Source organism: Thunnus albacares, chromosome 9, assembly GCF_914725855.1.
Source record: "Thunnus albacares chromosome 9, fThuAlb1.1, whole genome shotgun sequence".
In the NCBI taxonomy this organism is placed as follows: Eukaryota; Metazoa; Chordata; class Actinopteri; order Scombriformes; family Scombridae; genus Thunnus; species Thunnus albacares.
Genome location: NC_058114.1, coordinates 8,580,252 through 8,606,231, shown reverse-complemented (window position 1 = coordinate 8,606,231; position 25,980 = coordinate 8,580,252). Strand labels below are relative to the sequence as shown.

General features: G+C 38.8%; 1 protein-coding gene across 3 annotated transcripts in view; it reads right to left on the bottom strand.

The window, feature by feature from the left end:
- LOC122989607 (glypican-5-like) overlaps positions 1 to 25,980 on the bottom strand; it is a 58,828-nt gene that overhangs the window by 1,690 nt on the left and 31,158 nt on the right. For 2 of the 3 annotated variants that reach the window (XM_044362598.1, XM_044362596.1), the window contains 2 exons: positions 20,501 to 20,642; positions 815 to 927 (listed from right to left, as the gene is read on the bottom strand). In XM_044362598.1, the coding sequence (XP_044218533.1) occupies positions 815 to 927; positions 20,501 to 20,642 (255 nt within the window). The remainder of the gene's footprint in view (positions 1 to 814; positions 928 to 20,500; positions 20,643 to 25,980) is intronic. The other variant, XM_044362597.1, reaches the window with a different exon arrangement.

Genomic DNA, 25,980 nt, shown 5'->3' with positions numbered 1-25,980 from the left:
AAGTGAGGAAACATACAGTGTATAGTACATGCACCAGTTTAATTTGTTATTCTGTTGATTGACTGATAAAAGGTACCAGTCTTTATGTGTGTATCAATGTCTGTGTGTATATGTACTGTGAGTGCATGTGTGCAGGCCTGTGTACATGTGTATCTGTATGTACGTATATTTACATGTCTGTACAAATGTCAGTGTATCCCAAGGTGGTTTGGCTTAAAGGATACGGCTGACAATTTTCTATATTTTTCAACTAATCTCATGTTTGGAGCCAAACCAACAATGAATTGATATACTTACAGGTATTGTGTGTGTATCCAAAGCCTGATATATATTATTCCTCTGTGCTGCAGACCTCTGTTGTTGTACTACATTGTAAATTTCTCAAAGAACTTCAGTACAAAGTCGAGAGGTTGTGATATGTAGCTGGCGAAGTGCTGCATGTGCGGTGGGTGTCTGCCTTACACTGAGCTATCTGTGGAGACTGAAAATGTGATCGCTATTATTAGTCTTTGGAGCCGTTTTCTAAACTAACTACTGTCACCAAACTCGACAGGGCGAAGGAACACGTCACCCAGTGCAACAGTGTGAATCATTGACGTGTTTTTAATAGTTTTTGGACAACAACTGAACTCTACCCTACACCTTCTCAGTCATTGCCATCATCTCTGTTAGATCTCTGTTATTTTGTGTCTATAAAAAACATTTCTGTTTTCAGTTTGTATTATTATTTATTTTGACCAAAATAGACAAAAATAAAGAATCAATCCACCAATTACTGGATCGAAAAGTGTAAAGAAGAATGATCATGACCTACCTGTGGAGGAGAGACGTGATGAGGAGGGACGGGGCGACGAGGAGGAGGAGGAGGAGGAGCCATGTCCTTCTTCACTGGACTATGACCACTGGAGGAATCACCTGTCCCTTCACCTGAACAAATGAGGAGAAAAAGAAGCAAAAGATATAACAGTACATAATATTATATAGCTTTTTATTTTCTATATTATTGTCATTTTTACTTTGTTATTTTATTCATGAATTTTGTGTCACCTTATTTAATTTTTAATCTGATCACATTTTCCAAGTGTTTCCATTTGTTTTTGTTATGGTTACCCTCTGTAAAACACATTTAAAAAAACTCTGCAAATAAAGATGTCTTTTATTATTATTATTATCATTATTATTATGTTCTTATAATGTAAAACATGGGAAATACAGTACTTGATTAATCTAGTTACAAGCATTGAGCCCACATTTGAGGCAGTTTAAGTGTCTGGAAAGATCAATTAAATGAATCAAAACCAGTTCAGGGTTTGCAATCATTTAGAAATATCTAGTTTAAAAATATCTGTATAGATAAATAAGTCCACAAACTAAGAGTCAAGATTTATTGAAGTCATTTCTGGCATTTCTTTTAGTCTCATGATTGCACAAGTTTTACATTATTTATGGCTGTTTTGTTGTTGTTCAGACCTGAAAGATTTATAGATTTTACCCCACCCACCGCAGCTTCCCACTGTTGTGAATACTGTTACCTTACACACACACACACACACACACACACACACACAAACACAGATGTGTGCGATGTTGCTTCATTTAATGGGCATACGGCCGGACTTCACCAGCTGCTATACTGCTTTGATATGCATGCATGTGTTAGTGTACGTGTGTGTGTGTGTGTGTGTGTGTGTGTGTGTGTTGGCAGTTCTCCAGGCCCCTCATGGGAGGAACTCAGGTAAATGAGTGGATCAGGACAGGAGGGAGACATATGGGAGGGCGATTAGGCTGAAAACACTGAAATACATGCACATACACATTAACAACAGGCACACGTGCACTGAAAATGTGCACACATGCACTGAAAATGTGCACATACACTGAAAATGTTCACACCCCACCACCTTCACACACGATGGGATATAAGCTACTTGTGTGTGCGAGTAAAATCATTTCAGTGCACCCGGAAGTTGTTTCAGGTTGAGTATTAAATGTAGACCGTCTATTATCTTGTATAGATTGGGTACAGTGCACGATGTGGATGAAAAAATCATATATTTCATCACTATTGGCAGCAACCCATGGCTGATCACAGGCTAAAAGACCAACTACAATTAATAATAATAAGTGTGTGTACATCTTTGAAAGGACAACACCGTAGACTTATGTAGGTCCAGGTTGTGCTGTGAATCTAAGCCTTCCTGCAAATCACACAAGCAGTGTGTGTGTGTGCACGTTTTCAATGCGTATGTGCACGTATTTCATGTAGTGACAGACTGTGCCACTGGCTAAACGCACACACACACACACATACATACACACACACACACACACACACACACACACACACACACACACACACACACACAGACAGACACACACTTGCTTGGGCAGAAATCTGATTCTGTCTTACAATAGACATTGTCCTTCAGTACAATAGACAAAGAGCCTCTTTCAGGAGCTGAGGAATGAGGTAAGTCGTTAACGTTCACACACTCGCACAACTATTATCTGGCATAATGATACAGAAATTAGGAAAACACCCATATAAATATACAACTGAACACACACACACACACACAAAGCTTTGAAACCCAAAGCGCAGACAGTGCGAAAACAAAGCATATTGAGGCAAATCTGTCTGAGAGACGACGTGTGATGTGTTTTTGTTTTTGTGTGTGTTAATGATTTAGATGATTTAGTCACAGCAGAATATTTACCAATTAAGCATCTGTCCTTTATTGTGTGCTGTCTTGACAAATAGCTGCATGGAGCAATATTCTACCCTGAGTTCATAGCTGTGTCAATGTGTGTGTGTGTGTGTGCATGTTTGCGTGTGTGTGTGTGGTCTGTTTTGTGTCCATCTGTTCCCATCAGAACTGAAAAACCGTGTGTCACATCTGGTGTGAACCCCTTAGAAATGGATCATAATATTATTGCTTTTCCCTAACAACAAGTGTGGTGTGATGAAGTCATGCTATGACATGAAATTCATTCATGTCTCTCACTCTCACCTTCCTTTATGTTCTTCATGTGAGATAGTTTAGATGAACAATGGCAAGTAGATTTATTTTGTCCCTTTGATTAGACAAAATAAACATAAAGAATTGTCCTGGTGGCTTAGTGATTGATATATTGGTTGGTTATATGGTATGGTTACATACCATATATTGGTACGTGTCTCCGGATTGTTTTTAATTGGGGCCAAGTGCATGTCATTCCTTCTTTTTCTCTTTGTCCTCATTTCCTGTCACCTCTCTTCTGTCCTATTTTAATGGCATAAAGTACCTAAAAAATACTTTAAGGAGGAGGAGCACTAGCAGGGTGTGTGAGTTATTACTCTAACATCCGGAGTTATATTGTCCTATGAAATTATGATTTTAGAGGAATATAGGAAAATAGTATAAAAACAGTTACAAATAGCTGCTAGATAGATATGAAAAAAGTTTTGAAATAGGTAACAAGAAATAAATAACATACTACTTTTTGATTTATTGATGAATGAAGATTCAGACCGGAGTAGTTGGCAGGAGAGCAGACTAAAGGCCCCTTTACACTGTCAGATTTTGGGCTTTCTGATACAAAAGTTGACAATTGTGAGAGAAATGTGGTAAAATCTTTGATCAGCATTTTGGTGACCAAAGGCAGCCCGAGGCAAAATTCTGACAATGTCTGAAATTTAAGTCCGAAAGAATGCTAGAAATGTAAGTCTTCAATTCCGACCCACGACTACAAACAAACCAAACAGAATATTCCTTGAAATGACACTGAATACACAGGACGGTGTGATTTCTTGTAATTTGTAATTTCGTAATTTCAATAAAGCAGTTTATTGAATAAAGTTTAGGGAAGACACTTGTTCTCCTTAATATGTACATGACACACAAAAACCAAAATGATGGAAGTAAAACAAAAAAAGCAGTTTGTGTGACTTTGCTGCATTTTCAGATTTCAAATGCATCAAAAGCATCAGATTACATCGTGATGCTACAATTCAGTGCATTGAGCGCACAATTTAACAAATGATATCGTGCAGTCTGACAGATTGTGACCAAGAGTTTATAGGCGTCTCGTACAATGTGACAACCTTACATGATTGATGTTGTCTAAATGAAGTTGAATTGTTCATTCAATTCATTTAATGTATAAAATGTCCCCCAAAAAATTGAAATTTCCAATCACAATTTTCTAAAGCCCAATGTAATGTCTTCAAATGATTGTTTTGATTAACAGCCCGAAACTCAAAGACACTCAGTATGCAGTGATATAAAGCAGCAGATGTTCATATTTGAGAGGGTTGAAGCAGCAATAGATTGATAAAGGATGTAACCATTAATAAAAACCGTTAATGCGTTTTCTGCTTTAGCACTGGTCCAATACCATGAGGATTATAATTAGACTGAATATCTTACATTAGTGTCGCTCCAACTTCTATTTGAAAGGCTGTTGCTTTGTATGTGCATATGCTTGTCCGTGTGTGTGTGTGTGTGTGTGTGTGTGTGTGTGTGTGTGCTCTAAAGCGGGTGACAACATGCAGTCTCCTCCTACGTGCCCTCCGGCATGTTTGTCTCTTAGCAACTATCCAGAACATGTCACATATGGCAGATTGGCAAGAAATACACACACACACACACACACACACACAGCCAGACATGAATGATGAACAATGTCACTGGTCACACTCATGGGGTAGTTTAACCTTTCCTGCAATGAGTAATGAGTGTGTGCGTGTGTGATAAGAATGCGGGAGTGACATTTGAAGGATGCTGTCAGTGAATTGCATTTGTAGATTGGAGTGTACAGGTTAGTACTATTTCAGTTCAGCCAAAAGTTTCTGCCTTTTTTTTTTCATGAACGCCAGACATATAAAAAGCCAACAGCTCCGTTCGCTCCACGCTTTGCATCCCCAGCAGAGCTTAACTGACAGTTTACAAGAAGGGACACAAATGGTCGCAGCTATTATAATGGCTGGTGAAAACAAGAGGACTGTGATCCATCATCCCCTCCTTTCCAAACAAATAAATGTGTCTTCTTCACCGTTGACTTGTAATTAAGATACTTTTCCAAAATAATAAGATAAAAATGGAATTAGATTCGAGCGAAGCGGTGGTCCAGGGGTGACAGTTAGGGTCCCAGGCAGGTGGAGCACAGCCATAAATCAGAGCTGCGGTGACCCACAGGAAGCAGACTGGCTGCCAAGCAGTAAGTGCATCTCTCTCTTTCTCACACACAGACACACACACACACACACACACACAGATTTCGAGGATGTTTTTAGTCTCAAAAGAGACAGACAGACGCCTTACAGTTGTGTGAGGAACGTTGTCAGGAATGTTATGATGTCATTTGGGAAAAATAAATCTGGATACTTTATTTTATTGTGACGTTCTTGTTGTTATTAGACTAATAAACTGTCCCCCAAAAAAGACATGGTTTTGAGATGAGTAAGAAAAAAATATTAAAACTTTTATATTGAATTCAGTCACAAGTTTTCCGTCTTTTATAGAAACAAATTTAGCAGGATTTTTCTTAATTCTTCTTAAATCTTAATTCTTCTTTCTTAAATCTGATTGTTGTATTTAATTTGGTTTCACTATTTTATTATGATGATTTTATTTGATTATGTTGAATTATTGAATGCTTACCTGTGTCAATTATAAATGAGAGTAGATATCAAACAGCCTAAAGCTGTTGTCTTTGCTAAAAATACTATACATTTTGAAGAAAATTGCTACTTTTTGCTAATCTAATGTTGATATATTTGTATTTCATACACCAACATTCAGATAAAACTAGCTAAGGTGAATTCTGTTAAATTATAAATGTCTATTGTTGTGTGTTTGATGATGTTTTTGTATCATTGAAAACATTCAATCTCAAAATTCAGCCAAACTCACTTTCATCATTTGCACCTGTGGCTCATTTAATCCACTGAAACAGTCAGACATTCCAGCCTGATCTGTAGCAACCAATCCCAAACCATCCGTTCCAGAAAATATGCAACACACAAACCTCAGCATAACTGTGTTTAATGCTCTTTCATGCATTCCTCCAGTCTGCCATCTGAAACAAAACCCTACCGACAACACAGCATCTTTCTAATCGCAGCAGACAATACTGTGTATGCGCTGTGTGTGTGTGTGTGTGTGCGTGTGGTTCTGTAAACACAGTGTGTGTAACAGAAACACGATAGTTATGCTTTGATCGGGCAAACTTATGCGCAAAGCAGAACTAAATGATTTTAATGTGTTAACAGGGAAGAGAAGCATTTGTACGGTCTTGTCTTGCCTTAGAAGGTAACCGCAGGTAGCTCAAATATTTATGTGTTTATGTTCATTGAATGTATGCTTGTGTGTTTGTCCGTATGGATGGAAAGATGAAAGGAAGTCAGGGAAACAAGATCTGATGAGTGAAAGTTGAAAAGGGAACCGACAGCAAAGGTGAAAATAAATATATAGTATATGTATATGTGTGTGTGTGTGTGTGTGTGTGTGTGTGTGTGTGTGTCTGCATTTCCTCCCAGGGGAACTGAGGCTGAAGTAATGAAATGCTCATTACTGATTCAGCTGTAAATGCTAGGGATACATTTACACACCTACACACACACACACACACACACACACACACACCAGCTCTCCAGACGCTTTTCAAGGTCACCTCCCCCCTTTGTGTGTGTGTGTGTGTGTGTGGTGTGTGTGGTGTGTGTGTGTGTGTGTGTGTGTGTGAATGAATGTCTGTTGTATACATACAAATTGAGGAGCAACAAGATTTGGCATAATTGGGGCCTCAACTGTCAGTTCTGTACAATACACCACAGGCACCTGATATCAGACACGATCATTAATGCACTCTGTCTTTTTGCACTCGCTCTGGGGGATACTTAAATTAATTTCCTGGAGACTTACCCTAACCATAAGTATAACTATAACCACTACATGTCTAACCCTAACACTAACCCTAAGTCTAACCCTAACCTTAACCACTGATCCAAAAATCATCTTTTTCCTGATTGGGGACATGTCTTGTGTCCCCAGTTGGGCTAGCTGTCCCCAATCAACTGGTCTTGAGTCTGAAATGTGTCCCCAAAAGGAGGTTAAGTCACACCCATACACACACACACACACACACACACACACACACACACACACACACACTGAGAGCAGGTACAGCATGGTAGAGCTCTAGATTATACCTTTAGCAAGCACTAATCAGAATCATATTATAAAAAGGTAGAAAGAAAGAAAACAGGCTGTGTACTGTGAAAGTCTGTAAATAGTAAATGACAATGACTATGTTGTGAACATGCTATTATCTTACAGTTTTTTTTCAACTGCTAACACACTGAAATGACACAAAGCACAATTACTGAAACTGACAGTCAAAGAGCAAAACCTCAGCTCAAGTCTCCAAAACTCTAAACACATTTTTATGCTTTGCACCCAACGTGCAATTCAACACGGTTCTTTACATAAGACACAGGAATCAGACATTAAGTCACTTGTTTGCCATTTCAAAACACTGCGATTCAAAATGCCACACCAGTGGAACAACTGGCCAATACACGTGCCACCTGGCCAAACACCTAATTGCTTAATTGTTGACTCATCAATCAGGATAAGCGCTGTAAAAAGACCACAGGTGAGTACCTTTTTACAACGACAGTGGAAGCCAACAGAGCAGCGAGAGGAAGAGGCAGAGGGAGGGTGAGAGTGAGAGGGGGAGGAAGAGTGAGAGGTAGGGGTAAAGCTGGAGGGGGGGGGGTGACAAGGACAAAGAGGACAAGGAAGAAAACAACTTCCTGATGAAATCAGGGCAACGTTAGTCGACAATGTTATGAACCACGGGCTGACAATGAGAGAAGCTGAACAGAGAGTCCAGCCCAACTTTTTGATTTTTCTAAAGGACTGAGAAACAGAAGACATAATGGTGGAAGGGTTCAAATGTTCAATGAGGCACAGGAAGCAGCAATAATTAACTTGGTTTTGGCAAATAATGCAATTAGATTTAAAGCCACATCAGAAGGGACGACACAATTTTCAACAACATCCGGGAAGTCAGCATGTCCACATTGTCCTGTATTCTCCATAGAAACCAAGTGCACATGAAGCAGCTTAGCAGGGAGCCTTTTGAGAGAAATTCTGAAAGAATCAAAGATCTGAGACATGAATATGTGGATGTAAGTACAAGATTGACTACAGTACGCTATTGACTATTATTATGATAGTAACTAATTTTTTTTAAAATTGCTTTTTGTTTACAGAGAGCACTGGAAATGGATGCTAATGTGATCTCACATGAGTTAATTTTCATAGATGAGGTTGGCTTCAACCTCACAGGACATTGTAGATGTTCCTGGCCAACGTGGTGGCAACATCACAATGTGTGCCGCCATCAAGCATTATGGTGTCCTCCACCGCCATGCCAACTTTCGTCCATACAACACAGCCCATGTACCCACATTTTTGGACAGACTGCACAACATTTTTCACAGCAATCCATATGGTCCACCATACCAAGTGGACCATATGGATGACACAGAGCAGCACAGATATGTTGTAGTTTGGGACAATGTCAGCTTCCATTGTGCAGCCCTGGTCCAAAACTGGTTTGTTGACCACCCAAAATTTCTTGTTCAATACCTTCCACCCTACTCTCCATTTCTCAATCCAATTGAGGAGTTCTTTTCAGCATGGCGGCGGAAGGTGTATGACCATCAGCCCTACGTGTGCATGCCTCTTCTGCAGGCAATGGAACAGGCATGTGATGATATTGACGTGGGTGATCTCCAGGGCTGGATACGACACTCAAGGCGCTTCTTCTCTCAATGTCTAGCTGGGGAAGATATTGCCTGTGATATTGATGAGCTGCTGTGGCCAGAAGCAGCTAGGTGGTGAGATGCAACCTAAGTATTTTTCCTTCCTTTTTTTTTTTTTTTTTTTTTTTTTGTGTTTTTTCTGTATATTTTTTCCACAAAGTTTTCTTTTCTGTTTACTGTATTCTATGGAGAGCATATTTTTTGTTCACACAACTGTAATGTATACTGTTTCAACAGTGTTTCTGCACAAATTTCTGTAGACTTGAACAATCTGCAGAATCTTCTACACACAGAACTCTTATTATGACAAAGCCAACCAAAGATGAAAGTTGCTTTCAATAAAAATCTCGTAATATGAATGAAGTGTGTGCCATTTGGCGCACAAGTTTTATTTTGAAGTGTTTATATAGTTTTGAATGCAGTGCTTCATTTTGCAGGATATATTAGGTGTTTTTCGCTTTGGGTGTGTGTTTTTGTGAAATGTGTTATGTGTTTTGAGAAAATGAGCCTAGTTTTCAAAAATGTGTATAAGCAATTGCAAAACACTTGGCAATGAAAGCAGCTCAGCTTTCCACTGTTTCTCTTAATATTCTTCACTGCTGTTATCTTCTTATTTATGCACAAGTTTTCATTAGACAACTTACTCATTGAGATGAGAATCTATAAAATCATCCTTGTGTCCCTGGTTGGTAATTGAGGCTCCTTATCTCAGAATGGAAAAATGAGAACTTGTAGTTGCTCTGAAGCTACTGGATATAATAAATCATTTTGAAGGGAGAGACGGATTTTTTGGCAGCCCCTCTAATGTTAATTTTAAACTAGGGCACACATTGTTCAGATTTTACCAGGACATGATCTGTGTCAGAGGCTGTTTCTACTGAGAGGAAGCCTCATAGACTTGGATGTCATCAAGTGTCAGGGTGTTTTCAAACCAATACTGTAGTTAATTTACTCTGGTTCAGAATCAGTGGATGAGTCAGTAAACTTTTGGTATTTTCGTCTTCCTCTTTCTTTTAACACAGAAAAAATCAAGCGAACCAAAATATATTACTAAAAGCCAGGTGAGAACGTACACTCTGCTCATTGGTAAATGTGTCTGGAGCTGGAGCCCAAATATTAAAAAAGGCAACTTACTAGTTGCTAGTCCAGGTTGTACCTTGATTCAGTCTCCAGCTAGCTGTTAACAGCAGTTGATTTTGCATATGACTGGACCGAGACCACTTCCTCTAAAGGGTCTTGGTAGGGTGGTTTTAGTCTGCACCCAGGTACGATTGCTGTGTTCTGATCTGTCCAAACAAATTGCACCAAGGGGGAAAACAAACCAGAGTCTGATTCAACTGTAATAAGCAACACCCTTAATAGTGAGTGAAACTAAAAGAAAATTGAGCAATTCAGGGTTTATGAGCCCTTAATGATGAATTATTATGAATTAACATTTTTTTTAAAAAACCAAGCATGCACTTTTAGCCAGTGAAGCATCACATTAACATCAGGTGAAACTGTAAGATGTTTCTTCAAGGATTTGTTCATGTCCCTCACCTCATAATTAGGGATGAAAGATCAATACATGTTGATCAATACATCAATACAACTGAATATAAACCTGACTGATTTTAAAAAAAATAATTTAATAGAAGATGCTATGAATGTCTGCTTAGCTTGTATACTGCTTACCATAAATTACCATATTATATATTCAAGTGCTGTAATGGAGAGGAAAATGTACATGTTGGAATAATAGACAATTGTGATGTTATAATTTCATAATCAAGTTAATCAACTGGATAATCTCCCAGTAAATTGTATTGTGTATTTTTTGAAGAACTGTGGATGGCTGGACAGATTATCTTGGTAGCATCTCCATCACGTTCTCGACATGTGATCAACTGTGAGGTAACATAGACCCTGAAATGATATCCAGTTTAACAGCTAGTGCTTGTTTTCAAATGACTATAACACCTACTAACGCTTTGACTCTCAATACTGAAGCATCTGTCCAAGGTCACGCTCACCAAGGTTACAGTAAGAATAGCCTCCAGTGGAATCATAAAACCTTTGGAGGAAACATGTAGAGAAAAAATGAGCTGAAGATCACAGTATAAAAGCAGCGAGGGGCTGACTGTGATTGGAAGTGGATGAGAGGATGAACGCGGCAAAGTGATTGGTTGAAGGCCGTACATCAACACAGGCTTATAGGGGTGTTGTCTACTGTGTGTGGTGTGTGTGTGTGTGTGTGTGTGTGTGTGAATGCTCATTTGAATACGTGAGGAATGAAGCAGGAGGTGCCGGAGGCTTCTTCCAAAAGGTCAAGTATGGGAACAAAAACATCACTGCAGAGAGGAGGACTAATAAACAGATGATGTCTAATCAGATTTGCATGAAGAAACTCGCTCAGGTGTAGAGGCAAGAAGGCAGGCAGACAGAAAGAAAGACAAGTGAGAAGAAAACAGGCAAACAGACAGGATGATGATAGGCAGGCAGGCAGGCAGTGAACACAGACATGACAGCCAATAGATGAGATGCTCGGTAGAGGTTATGGTTGATAATTTGAGTGCAGGAAGTCAACCATGCAGATAGTTATTCAGTAGAGATTTTGTAGCTTTTTTTATGTAAAGTTCAATTCTTGCATCTCTCTGTGGGTGTGTCGAACAAAACAGAGAGGCTTTATTCGCTTTGAATGAGAGAGAGAGTGAGAGCAAAGTGAATGTGTAATTCTTTAATGAGGCACATCTCCCACCCTAAGGATCTATCACTTTAACTCTACTGCTTATTAAGCATTGCCTCATGCTAAACACACACATGCACACACACACACACACAGCGTGTGAGCTCCATCATTTATGATTTCCTTTTTTATGCACACAGTGTTACTCCCTATCGTCCTCTCAGGAGTAACAGTGTGTGTCCTATCGTATCTGCTCATGCCTATCTCCTTCTTCTCCTTGCTTGATTTCTTCGTGTGTGTGTGTGTGTTTGTTATGTTGTGTGTACCTACAGTAGTCAATATACCCCGAACTGTGAGACGTGGGCAACAAAAACAAAATCAAACCACTGAAGGGAGGACAGAAAAACAGGAGCACTTAAAAGAAAACAAAAGATGCTAATGTGTTATGCGCTACTAATTTGATTTGCCTACTGGGAGGAGACATAATTGCTGCCAATATTAAGGCTTCCTTGTTTTGTTGGTAAAAAAAATAATCTGGGCGATATTACATTACAAAACATGTGCTAATTTATTCGCTTTATGGCCTTTAGGCAATTTGCTTAGCCCCACTCGTATTCCCAAAAGAAGTAGACCCATGGTGTTATGATTGCTGTCTGTGCTTTGTATAATTAATGACCACGATGCCTTATAGATAGCCTTTTCAGATGAACCCAATGAAATAAGCTATAGTCATGCTGATGTTTAAGATTCTAATGTATTACCTGGCCTTTGTTGTGCCACGGGTCTTGTACCAACCCCCCAATCACCCATCCAATCCCCACAATAAACTCTCCCCCTCCCCATTCCTATCCCATGCCTGCAATTGATTATCAATCCTTTTTTTCTTTATATTATGGTGTGTGTCTGCATAATTATCTATGTCATGTCTTTGTTATGTTGCGTGTAAATCAAATGTAAATATAAAATCATTTTAAAAAACACATTTGCTGATGCAACTTACTTATATATAAAGATTTTTTAGGTTGCATTATAGTCTACTTGTAAAAATAAAATATTTTCTATGTATTTATTTTTATTGGTAAGGAACCATGTAAGAGCCACTTAAGCACATATTGGTATTTGTGTTCTGTATGTTTGTATTGTTTAAGTTCATGCAACAGTTTATGTATAGCTTATGTACAGGTTAAGTATGTTTTGAAAGAGTATATAGGTGGACTTTTCTAAGGTTATGTGTACTTTCTATTATTATTCTGAACATATATTTGTTGTTGTTTGTGACAGTAGATTGTGCCATAAGGTAATTTTAATGTGCATGTGCAAAAATGCACTAAAAACATAGTGCTAAAATGTAGAGGAATCTGCAAATAAGTTCTGCTTAAAAACAATGTTTGTCCTTGCATAACGTGTATATCGTGTGTGCATGAGATAGAGGGTTATAACATGTGTGTTACAGTTTAGGTATACAACAACAAGTTAGTAATGTAGGCTTAATGTAACTTCAAATACATGTTTGTACGTTTTCCTTGTGTCCTTGTGATGTTTCACAAGAAAATTGGATTCAATTCAGTGGAACACAAGTCAAAACTAAGATACTTTGCAGATTAAGTAGCCCAGGGAGTTGGAACATGGTAAACCGGCCACTGTAGACCATGTGCAGTATTAAACATAATGCTACCATTTTATATGCTGTACCAGAGTTAAAGCTTAAAGCTTATTTTCATCTGCAGTCCCTTGGAAGGTCACAATTATGTAAAATATATGCACAGTAACAGAGCAGTACGAAACAAAAAACAAACATGGCACGTAATACCAAGTAAAACACAGTAGCACATCACACAAACTCACAATGTCAACTACAAATGACAATCATATGTTTGACAAATTAAAAGCAAAGCTATTTCTAAAAGACAACCAATAAAATGAAGAGTAAGTGGTAACAGATTTAAATAGCTTTTAAATATATATTCATATGTTAGAGAGAAACTGCTTCAGTCTGGATTTCTTGAGTAACGCTGCTGTATCAGTGGGATACTGATTGCATTCAGAGCATGTTTTACACCCTAATGTTCTTCCAGCGCATGGATGTACAAAGAAAGCAGTTTCATTTTATAGCACTGATCAATCCCATCCAAAGGCTCGCCCTGGGAACTTTTATAGTCACCAGTGCAGATTAGAAGCCTCGCCAGACTTTTTATTGTTCTTTCTGGCTCCCTTCAGACAGCAATGGACGCTTACGAATGCAGATCAAACTGTCCTCAGGCAGAGGGGTAACATGTTCAAGCGCTGGAAAACACTGGCCTTTCCCTTTAAGATGAAATAGCTTCTAAAGGCTTTGTGAATCTGGCCCCAGGGAAGTGGGGGAGAGGCCAGAGGAGCAAGGCAGAGATAACGGAGGGAAGATGCATGAAGCAAGGCAATAAATAGAAAAATGGTTCAGCAATGTGCAATATCCTGTTGTATATCTGTATGATGCTTAGTACAGGTTTATGATAAGAACCAAACACTAACAGCATTTTATCTGCAAATTAAACTACACTTAACCTTATTCTGATGTACTGCAACATAAAGGAGCTAATAAGAATGTGTGCATGCTGTTACAGAAGACAGCATTCAAACCAGCCCACGGTCTTTTGAGGGAAAAGAATCGGTGCTTTCCAGACCGTACTGACATTAGCGGTTGTAATGTGACTCATGGATACCTGGAGGTTACAGTTTGCCCACTTTTTTATCCACCACCACATCACAGCTTGCAGCATGGCAATTACTGTGACGCAGCATATCATTTGTTACACCGAAGAAGAAGAAGAAGAAGAAGAGAAGAGAAGAGAAGAGAAGAGAAGAGAAGAGAAGAGAAGAGAAGAGAAGAGAAGAGAAGAGAAGAGAAGAGAAGCTGTGATTACATTTACATTATTGACGTTACAGGACCTGGATATGTCTGGGGAGACAGAGAGATCGGAGAAGGGGCAGTTGAAGAAGGGATTGTGCTGGTTTGAGGAGAGAAAATCAATCAGTTTAATCTTGGTGAATTCCAGAGGAGGGGAGGATGAGAAATGACTAAAGGAAGAGAGAAGAAAAGTCAAAACTCCCCGGCAAATAATAGCTCTGCAACAGACTGTGTTTATAGTGGCATCTGTGACAGGCATTTGTGTTTTTATTATCTCATCACAGTGATAAATATAACTACTGACAATAAATAGCGAATAAAGTTCAGTATGAAAGGTGTATCTGACTGCTGATAGTAATGCAGAACTCCATAGACATTTCAGGATGAATTAGCAGGGCCTCTCCGTGGACAGGACCTGCAGTTATATATAGCTCAGTGAATAAATATACTGCATATTTTTAACCTTCAGTATAACACTGATTTCAAGACTACGGTGTATGAGAACAAACCCATCTCTCTGGCTGGACTTCACTTTCTCTCTCTTAAATACCTTCATACAAAAAAAAAAGACACAAACAGAGCTAACTTAAGCTTGTTGCTCTTAACTGCTCTTATGTTGAGATGCCTGGATTTTTCCTTTGTTTTTGATCTCTGAATGCTGTTTGCCAAGCGATTCTCCTTCTCTGGGATGGGATCAACATGCCTTGATGTGGAAAATGGACTTAAATCAAATAATAATAGGCTATGTACTGTCTCAGCATGACTAAAATAACTTTCCACTGTTACGTGTCCCGCATAAATAAAACACAGGGTTTGTCATTATGTTGTAGTTTTGAGGGTCGATTTCAACGGTTGGCTGATATCGCCGCAACACCTCATCTCCGCCTCCCATCCTCCACTTCTACTGTCCCTTTCTGGTATTCAATAAAGCCCAAATGTCATGAGAATTAATTACAAGACAGGCAGAATATTTTCTTCATTTTACTCCACCCTGTTCATATCTGCAGCTGAGGGATAGAGGGAGAAAGAGAAGTTAAGCTCAATCATGTGTGTTCTTAAGAAAACAGTGGGTTGATATTGAGAAAGACATTGTAAGTCAAGAAACAGCGCTCTACTGGATCCGTTTCAGTCAGTCAGACAGACAACTGGGCCATCCATAAAATATACTGGATTACGCAGAACACACATAAGGCACATGTAGGGCATGCACACACACAAACAAGAAGTCATAAACATTTATTTGTGTGCGCACATACACATAACTCACAAACACTATCTTTCTCACGCAAGCATAATTCTGTTTCCATGCTCTTCCTTTCCTGTGGAATAATAAACTCCACATTTCAGCAATTCAGATTTAGAGAAGCGGTTTGTAGGCAGAATTTTAAAGAGAGAGAGAGTCAGAAAGCGTGGACAGGCAGGTTTAGTGGCAGATCTTTCAAAAAAAAAAAAAATCTAAGTGGCTTGCATTTGATGGTGTTTTATTCATACATTAACTCAGAACCACTGATTTAATGTACAGTCCAGGCATGAAAAGTACAAATAATTCAAAGAATAAACGGCTTGTTGTGGTCTGTGATTTGTCTGGTTTGGTTGATACTGCATCAGACTTTCAGCTTCGGTGCTTGTTAGGCTTGTTTATATGCATAGAGATGCCAACGAGCAGAGAGACATGCAGAAAAATCCCCCTTTGTCACTATTTATTGTGATTCTTTCTTCAGGAATTCACTGTGGCTTGGAAGATACAATCCCTGCACGCCCCCAGCTCGCTAAGTCATAACCAGCAATTTTCTCTGTAAATAGCCAGTGTACCAGTTTGAGGCCCAGTGGGAGGTGATAGTTTCCACAGATCTGACACATCAAGGTTACCGGGAAGGGTATGACAAATGTCACGACAAATACCTTACTTTTAGAGCCGTTAAATGAGGGGGCGATGCAATCTAACAAAGCAAACATTTAATCATACATGTGCTGTGAAGAGGTGTTATAAATGTTAGAGTCAAGTCTTGTAAAAATGAAAACAGCCTCCCATTCAAAATTACCCTATCAGTGTTTGCATGTTCAAAAAATAATGATGTTTTGCAACAAAGCCATATAAATCTTGAATATAAATTATGTGCATTAACCATGCCAACCATTATTATTTTATATGTTTTGAATTGAAAAACCTTGGTTCACAATTGAATATCTAAAATTCAAGCTTAAATTCTGTTTGGTTCTTATAAAACATAGACACAAAAAACAATAGTAATAAATATACTATACGTAGTAAATGTCATTAACATCGATACAGAGAGTTGACACTTTGGTACTTTATTTTATTGTGATTTTAATTTTGTGCTACATCAAACCCTGTAACTTCAGTGGAAATCTTAACCAACATATACCTAAAGCAGGAGTTTCTACCTTTTTGCAACATAGACTGTTTATATATTGACAATGTTGTGGTGCGGTCAAGCATTTCCACGCATCATTCAGAATTTAGATAAGAATCAGAATAAGACTCTGATGACAGTTGTAGGGTTGTTTGCCTGAAGGCTCATTTAAACTGTATGATTTTTTTGCTTTCTGGGATGAAAGCCGACAATCGTGAGCGAAACGTGGTAAAATCTTTGGATGTCAATCCAAAACGTCCTAGATCTCACTGTGAGACTTGTCAACCGACGACTTATGTGGAGCTTTGACAACCAAAAAACAGCCTGAGGCAAAATTCTGACATTGTCTGAACTTTAAGACCAAATTGTCGTAATGTGACTGCTGCTACTGTACAACCCACATCTACAAACCAACCAATCAGAATATGACATGAAATGACTCAGAATACACTGGCCGGCGTGGCATTTTGTAGGTGCCATTTTTTGAATAAAGTTTAAGGAAAAAACATTCGTTCTCCTTAAAACAGCCATAGCACACAACGTAAAAGAAGTTTGTGTGACTTTGCTGCATTTTCAAACGAGTGAGCAGCGCAGAAAAATGACACGAGCTGATGACGTGTCTCCGCTTTCATGTACTTTTTTCTATTTACATTGTAGCGCTACAATTCACCGTGCATTGAGTGCACAATCTGACCGCCTCAAACTGATATAGTGCAGTCTGACACAGGTTGTGACCAAGATTTTATTAGATCCATCTCGCACAATGTGACACAATGCGATAAACTTACAAGATCATTGTTGTTGCACAGTCTAAAGGCACCTTAAGTTGCCCGGGAGATCACTGTTGGTCAAATCACTCCTACCTCATAAAGCTCTTTCAAATTGTCTCTTCAGGTTTGTTTGTTGCTGGATAGTTGGAGCAGTAACAGGAGCACACTACTAGAGTTTTGCACAGGCCTAAGATTGAGACCTTTTTTCAGGACCAGTTGGATTTGTGAGCAAAACTTCACACACCACATACAGACTGAGTTCCTGATGATGGACGGATTACCTCGCATATTGATGATCTAATTTAGTTTCGCACTCCTGACTCGAGCGATGACGAGGGCAGCGTACGGATAATGAATGCAACAATGACCTTTAAACCTATTACAGCCTGCCCTCAGGAACAGAGATCCCACTGCCCGATGACATCATCAGAGTGCTGACACAACCTCTTGTCATGTGTAACGAGGTGATGATGCAGAAGAATGAACCCTTGTTTAGAAAATCAAATTATCAATCCCATGAAGCAAGCACAGCTCCAACACGAGGTTTCTACTCGATTCAGTACTAGAAAATTTCCATCCTACTGAGATGACAAAAACACCACCAACAAACGCTGTTATGACGTTATTGATTTGACCTGAAAATAATTGGCCCAGGTCATCACCAATACGACCGTAGAAACTCTGGTCGCAAACCACTTGGGTGTCATGGAAAGTTCTGTCACCATAAAGGTGGCCTGGGTCTTCTTGTTAATCAACATATGTGTTTTTCCAGCTAAAGATAGATACAGACTGTAAAGCTTTCCATAGCACACAAAGCAAGGGGCATCTATGGTACAGTATGTGAGCAACCTTTGAGGACTATTTGTCCTTCCAGCCTCTGTTTAACAGCGATCGCGTTTTCCGGAGTCTCCGGAGAGTAGTTACCTGTAAGGCAGGTGCCACTGTGCATGTGCAGGAACGCAGTTCTGTTTACAGAGCTTTGTTTACTTGTTGTGCTATATATCACAATCTCTTGACTTTATACTAAAGTCCTTTATAATGTACAATGTAGTACAAAGTCAAAAAGTTGTGATATGTAGCAAAACAAAGCCAGTGAAGCTCCATAAACAGAAATGCATTCCTGTGCATGCCGTTTGTTAGCTCGTAAGTAGGATCGATTCATTGTTGTTTTGGCTGCATGAGATTAGTTGACAGTAAAAAAAAAACAAAGAAAATTGGTAGCCGTATCTTTTAAGTTACTATTTAAAGTGACACAGGGTGGGTTGTTAAAAGCCACCATTACTGTTTTTCAGAAATGATCTTATAATTTTGACTATTTTCAGGCTAAGAAGATTAAGAAATACATAAATAATATATATTTATGTTGGCAGATGACCTCAGTATTTCTAAAATTACGGCAACAGCCCTGGTAACCTATTTCAACTCACCAATCAGATTGTAGCAATATACGAATTATTGTCATTCAAATCTGATTGACACAGTCCCATTTGTTAGCATATTAACAAAGTTTTTGAGTGTTTAACTTTGTTTATTTTTTAAGTCAAGAATCTTTAATGTTACAGAGAAATACTTAGGATGTGAAACTGAGCGCTTAGGTGCTATAAGACTTCATTTAAAAGTCATATTCAGTCAAAGAATCATGATTTGTTTTGGTTGTCTGAAGCTGATATGTTGAGTTGGCTTTTTAATGTGAAGGTTATAGTTCAGGCGAGAAAATGCACGGCAGCTACAAAAGCTACACTGTATATATCCTCACAGGACATTTCTGTCATGTGAATTGAATATTTTGAAAAGTACTCCTTTTGAAGTTGCGGAACTGTACATCATGATTTGTCATGTGATAACCATGTCATCCTGGTTATTGTTGTTGGCTAGTTCGCTGTAAGCCCATATGGCCCGGGGACCAGAATACGTGCAGGACACTCGAATAAACAAATCAATAAATCAATCATATTCCATTCATATTTTACAAGCCATTACTCCAACCTAAATAAAGCTGACCCACCAGGAATGATGTTTTACATTTATAGTATACTTTATTTTTACTTTTTTTCTTCATAACCAGAGGACTTTAACTCCCTAAAGACCCTTAAAACATAATATTTGACAAGGACTATGCAATGTTCCGTAACAGAGCGTACTTACTGGAGACTTAGAGACAATTTTAAGACCTAGTTTTTTTGTTTTTTTTTGCTGAATCCTCTCTTTACCCCAATATAAGGGACCTAGCACACATACTTTGTCAACCTGTAGGAAACAGCCCCTAAAATGTTTTCAGGTCAAGGACATAACATTTGGCCATTTAACCTCAACACAAAGTAACATTTTCTCATCAACAATTTAAATTACAGCAAATTTAAACTGCATTGACTCTGTGGGATTACCTCCAGGCTCAGATGGGTCCCCAGATCTCACTGTGACACCCATGTATTATGTATAAGCATATGCACGATGAATAAGTCAAAAGATAAATGAATAATTACAGTTTATTTTTCCATCTCTGTTTTTGGGGTGACCTGGTTGTTAGTGCATCCTTTATCCCGACTGAGTAGGAAAAAAAAAAAAAACTGCTGAGACCAGCATAAAGAGAGATGGAAAAAGTGAGAGAGGAACAGAGAGAGAGAGAGAGAGAGAGAGAGAGAGAGAGAGAGGACAGTTGAATCCATCTCTCAGTACTATCCCTCCCTCTGGGCATTTCCCTGCTGGCACAAGATATGTGGAGGCTGCAGCATTTTAAAGCCTCCACCAGACCAATGAATTGTGTGTGTGTGTTATTTTTTATTTGATGTGTGTCCGTGTGTGTATATACTGATGTGTTACATATGAATCAGAATCACAATATTTTAAGTAAATGACAAACTTGCACATTCACATCAATACGTGTAATGTATTCGAGTATGTGTGGTCGAATGTTTGCTAATATTTGTTTATCCAATTTTGCGAGCGCATTCGTCTGTGTGTGTGTGTGTATGTTTGTGTGTCTGTGTGACTCACCGTTCTCCTCACCAGATGCTTCACAGCCATCTTCATCATCACAGTCGTCTCCGCTGCCTCTCTCTGTCTGTGCGCTCCCTCCCTCCTCTTCTTCCACCCTCCCTCTGGCTTTGCTCGCCCACCCGAGCTCCACTAACAGTTCCTAAATAAAACACACACACACACACACATACAAATGTCCAAACATATTACACACACACTTCAAAAAACACCCGCTAAAACTCACATTTACAGTTTGTTTTACTTGGGGATGCAGAGGAGGAAAAGCTTCAACTCAAAGATTGCAGACATTACAAACAGCTAATAGCAATGAGTTAAAAGGTCAGAGACACAGTGTGCTCTGATGATACTTTAAAGATCCCCTCCAGACATGTATTAAGACATACAAAGACTCTGCTTGAAACAATAAAATGTGTCTCATATGGTTTTTCCACAAAAAAGGACAATTACCACTTTAAAATCCTTAAAATGACATCTACTCCTTTTCCCTCATTAGAAATCTATAAATATGCAAAATCTATTAATATTTAATTTCAGAAGTTTAACTCCTGAACAAAAGATGTCTTCTACTTCACTGTAAAGTCCATTCTCAGTGTATGTACACTGGAAGCTTCAAGTTTCCACATTACACTTGTGTAACTTGAATATTGAACTAGAATTGGCTTCCAAACTATTTGCAATGTCATAAATCATGCTCGTAGGCTTGCCCCTTAAAATCAGATTTTCAATGAGCACAGAGAAACTTTCCACTTTCAGCAGATGAATGTGAAAACAGTCTAGTGTCAAACTCTGCACATACATCATTCTGCACAGTGAAGCTCAAACATCCAACTGCAGGAATAAGAAGAAAAATATATTTTTGACTGGAGGGGGATTTGAAAGTATACTTTCAAGGGATATTTCAACATTTTGGAAAAGTACACTTATTTGCTTTCTTTCCAATTGTTAAATTAGATATCATCATCATAGCGTCTGTCCGAAGCTGGAGCCTGCAGCTAGTGAGCTTGCTTAGCATAAAGACGGAAAAACATGCAACAACACTTAGCCTCGCTCTATCCAAAGATAAACATCCACCTCTTAAGCTCACTAATTAACATGTTATATCTTGTTTTACAAAAAAAAAACAAAGTGTAAAAACGACAAGTTGTGGTTTTACAGGAGTTATGTGGTCAGGAGCAGTGACTTCCTGAAGTTTTGTTGTCGCCATGAGGTTGCCAGGCAACCAGCAGAGAGTCCAGGACAGAGGCAGACTAGCTGTTTCCCCTTATGCTAAGCTAGGCTAACTTTCTCCTGGCTCATTAGTCTTGTTAATTGATTTACCTCTCCTGCACAAGCATTGCTCACTTGAATTCATGTATAGCTGAGTATACAGTATATAGGCAATACAAATGGATACACAAATCTAATCATATAATTTTTTTCTAAAATAATAAAAAGTTTTTTAAATGTGCTAACAAATGAATAATGAAAAGAACTGTCTTCATGTTGAACAGAAAGATACAGTAAAGAGTGGTATCAATTTTCTCATCTGCAGTACTAGTCAAAAGTTTGGACACACGTTCCCGTTCACTTCATAAGAAAGTGTGTGAAGAACTTTTGACTGGTACTGTAATTCAAGGGGGCGAATAAATGTATTGACCCAAACGTGGACCTATTCATTTAATGATCAAGATACTAGAGCAATCACAAAAGAGAAGGGCAAGAACAAGAAGGAAGGTATTTTTTCTCTGTTACTTTATTCTCTGTCACACACAAATAGGTCACAGAGCACACTAAAGGGTAATTGAGGTCATGCTGAATCCATACTATCTGCTGCTCAGTTAAGTCACAGCGTAGATGCCGGAGCCTGTTACATAATTTGAATGCTGGATGAAAACCTCATGTTTCCTAACGCTCAACTTTCCAGAGACTGAAAAAAGATCTACGCAGTTTCCACCAAAAACCACAAAAATTATTGGATATTCACACATACACAGTGACAGCAGTTTATAATTGGTTTACAGTGTGATGAATGTGTATTGTAGAAAGTCAAAGTGGGTAATATATAAATGACTGCTGGGGACAGAGATAAAGCAAACAGATATATGTGACATCTTATTTTATTTTATTTTCCCCTAAGATAACATTTTTATATACACAGATAGGCTGATGCCACAAAGATGGTAACATCTATCATAATGATTTATATTACTTCCAATGATGAAATATGTCTGGCAAATTAAATACTACCAAAGGCAAAAGTGAGAGTAAACTTTTGTTTTTTATAATTGCAAACATTCTTTCAGAAATTCAATCCCATGGATGGTAAAAGTAATTATACCACAATTTTGTTGTTGGCTTGCTGCTAGACAGCTAAAATCCATACGACTTTCCAGGATTTAAAGATGGCTTACTCTGCCTTGCAAATGATAATCCCTTTAACACAAAAACATATGGTATAAGCTGTTACTATATTGTGGTGCCTGACTGAGCAGGCAAATGCTATATGTATTTCCTCACACTGTGACCCTGGAAATGTGCAGCAGTAAACATACACATAGTTATACTGCACTGTATGTTTTCATACTTGAACACGGAGAAACATATGGAGTGGTCATGTAAACAGACGTGACTACTATCATGACTGTCACCTCTGATTAGTTTTCATTGCTCATCCTTGCCTTTTTTCTTTGCCACTAACATCTCCTGTCATATCAGACCCTGCAACTCTCACCTGCCCTGCAGTTACCCTCGTTTTCCTCTCCCATTATCTCCCTAGTACCGGCCCTCATTCCCCAGTCATCTGCCAGATTGTCTAATGTACTCAGTCTTAGCCTTCCAGCACTCAGTCCTGTTTTTGACCCAAGCGTGTTCCTGTTGTGTTTCAGCCAGCCTGCTCCTTGCCTGCTTTGTTTGCCCTAGCTGACTGATTGCCTGTTGCCGAACCTCGCTTTGATTCAAGAGAAGAACTCTATGCCTTTTAAACTGCTGCATTGTTCTGGAGTCACATTCCTGTGCTCAGAGACATTACAACTACAGCATATGTGATTAACAAGCTGATCATTCAGCTGAAAATGACTTGCCCGGCCAACATTGTCATCCCTAGAGCCATGTGTCGGTCAGTCACTTGGCCCACCAGCTCTTGGATGGATTGCCATGAAATGTGACAGATATCTATGGTGCCCAGAGGATGAATCCTAATTATCTTTGGTGATCCCCTGACTTTTCGTCTAGCACCACTATGAGGTTCACATTTTGTGGTTTTAAGTGAAATGTCTCAGCAACTATTGGATGGATTGCTGTAAAATTTGGTACATATATTCTTGTCTCTCTAAAGATGAATTATAATAACTTTGGTGACCCCCTGACCATTCCTCTAGCACCATCATCAGGTCAAAATATTTATTTATATTATTATATTTATTTGTACTTTATAACAAAATACCTGCAAAACTACTGACAATACCAACAGCCTCAGCTGTACTTTATGTTTACTGCTAATTAGTAAATGTTAGCATGCTAAGACTCTAAACTAAGATGATGATCATGATAAAGATTACATCAGCTTAACATCAGCATGTTAGCCTTGTCATTATGAGCATGTTATCATCATGGAAATGCTCAGCATGCTGATGTAAGCATTTAGCTAAAAGCACCACTGTGTCTAGGTACAGCCTCGCCGCTAGCTGTAGACTATAAAGTCTTGTTATTAAGTATATGATACCAATTATATATGATGATAGCAACTGTTGTTCTGTCTGAGCGTGTTTACACAGGGCTGCCAACTTCTGACTTCTGCTTGGAGTGAGATTTGTTCCTGGGAGGGGTGGGGGGAGGGGTTTTGGTGCTTACTCACTGAAGATTGAAACATTGTTGACTAACGTTAGTATAACTGTAATGCAGACATAGTGAGCCGCACAGTGAGAAACAATGCTAACACCGCAGTCTCTCCAGACTTGCTCCACTCTTGCTCAGTGGGTTCATGATTCACAAATCATTGTGATTGGCTGCTCAACTGAAACGTGCATCGCAATGATTATTGAATGAATATTGTTGCACGCTTTCGGTTCAAACAGATGATGATCGGTGCATTCACAGACCGTCTGTGAAAAGTGCTGCTTTGACCTTGTTATGGTCTGTGCCTCAGCCCATCTGAACTTGAAAAAAAAACAACTGCTGTTCCTTTGTTTGAAAATCATGAGATCTGTGTCAATTGCAATATTGCAATAACCAGGTTTCACATGTTCCATGTAAATGACAGAAGATAAGACTCAAAACTGGGATACTAGTGCCATGTAAACGCACTCAATGTTAGGGAAATTGTGAAAAAAAAACATTGACCTGACACTGTGAGGTATATCACTAATTACTATTTTTTATTTCAGGGACAAAATTGCAATTGGTGACATTCTGCACATATGTCTTAGGTTTGGACTCTTCCGGATAGATACAGGCTGTATGCATAAGGAGGGACATCTGGCCTCCACCATACAGTAGGTGTGGGGCAGCCTTGGAAACAAGGGGAACCAAGGTTATTATATGACAGCATGTCCAAGGGGATTAGAAACAGACTAGACTCTGTGTGGTGATTCACCATCATGTCATCAGACTGCAAATGAGGGCTGAGGGAGGACAAAAATACATTACAGCAATGTTTCCACCAGGACTGTGTTTTACAAGTCATGTGGAAAGGATTGAATCTAAACAGAATTTGGGCCATGCGACACTGAAACTCTGTAACTCGGTGAAACTAATAGACCTACAAGTTAAATTATTCAGCTCCAGAGTGGTCTGTCCTATCTAATTAATGGCAGGGGAAAAACTTAGTCAGTGGATAACATGAGGACTTTTGGTTATTTGATTTGTTTTGAAAATCTGTGCAGAAGAGTTGGAAGATGGAAAAATTAAACACGTCTCCTAAAAGCTCAAGGCAAGGAAGACAGGACTAATTCAAAATAATGAGGGATGGAAAGGTAATTAAAATAATTACTTTTCTTTAATTGGTAAGCTACCATTGTAAGTTTAAGATATTTTCTAAAAGTAAACAAAAATGAGAAATGGTGGGCGATAGCTTTACCACTTAACTGAAACATATCAGCCAAGACAATCAATGATGTACGTAGCTTGTTCTCTGCTGTGTCGAAGATTAATAGTAACATATTATACAACTAGTTGCATGTACACATGTGCAGCCCTGTAATACTGACCTGACAAGTAGTCATTGCACACAAAAAAATGAAACGCAAGCCACTCAGGATGAACCCTCTATGAAACACTGCAGGGGCTGCCTTATACTGGTGACCAAGCAACTCCAACGTCAGAGAAAATGTGGATTTAGAGAAAATCTAGATTAAGTTAAGGTTGGTTAGGCAACCAAAACTTTTGGCTAAGATTAGTAAAAGATCACGGTCATGGTTATAAAAAGCCAACATTATCTACTGGTCTCTGGTATTGCACACTCAAGCCTCTGGCATGAAAAGGGTTACCATACCCACTACTTC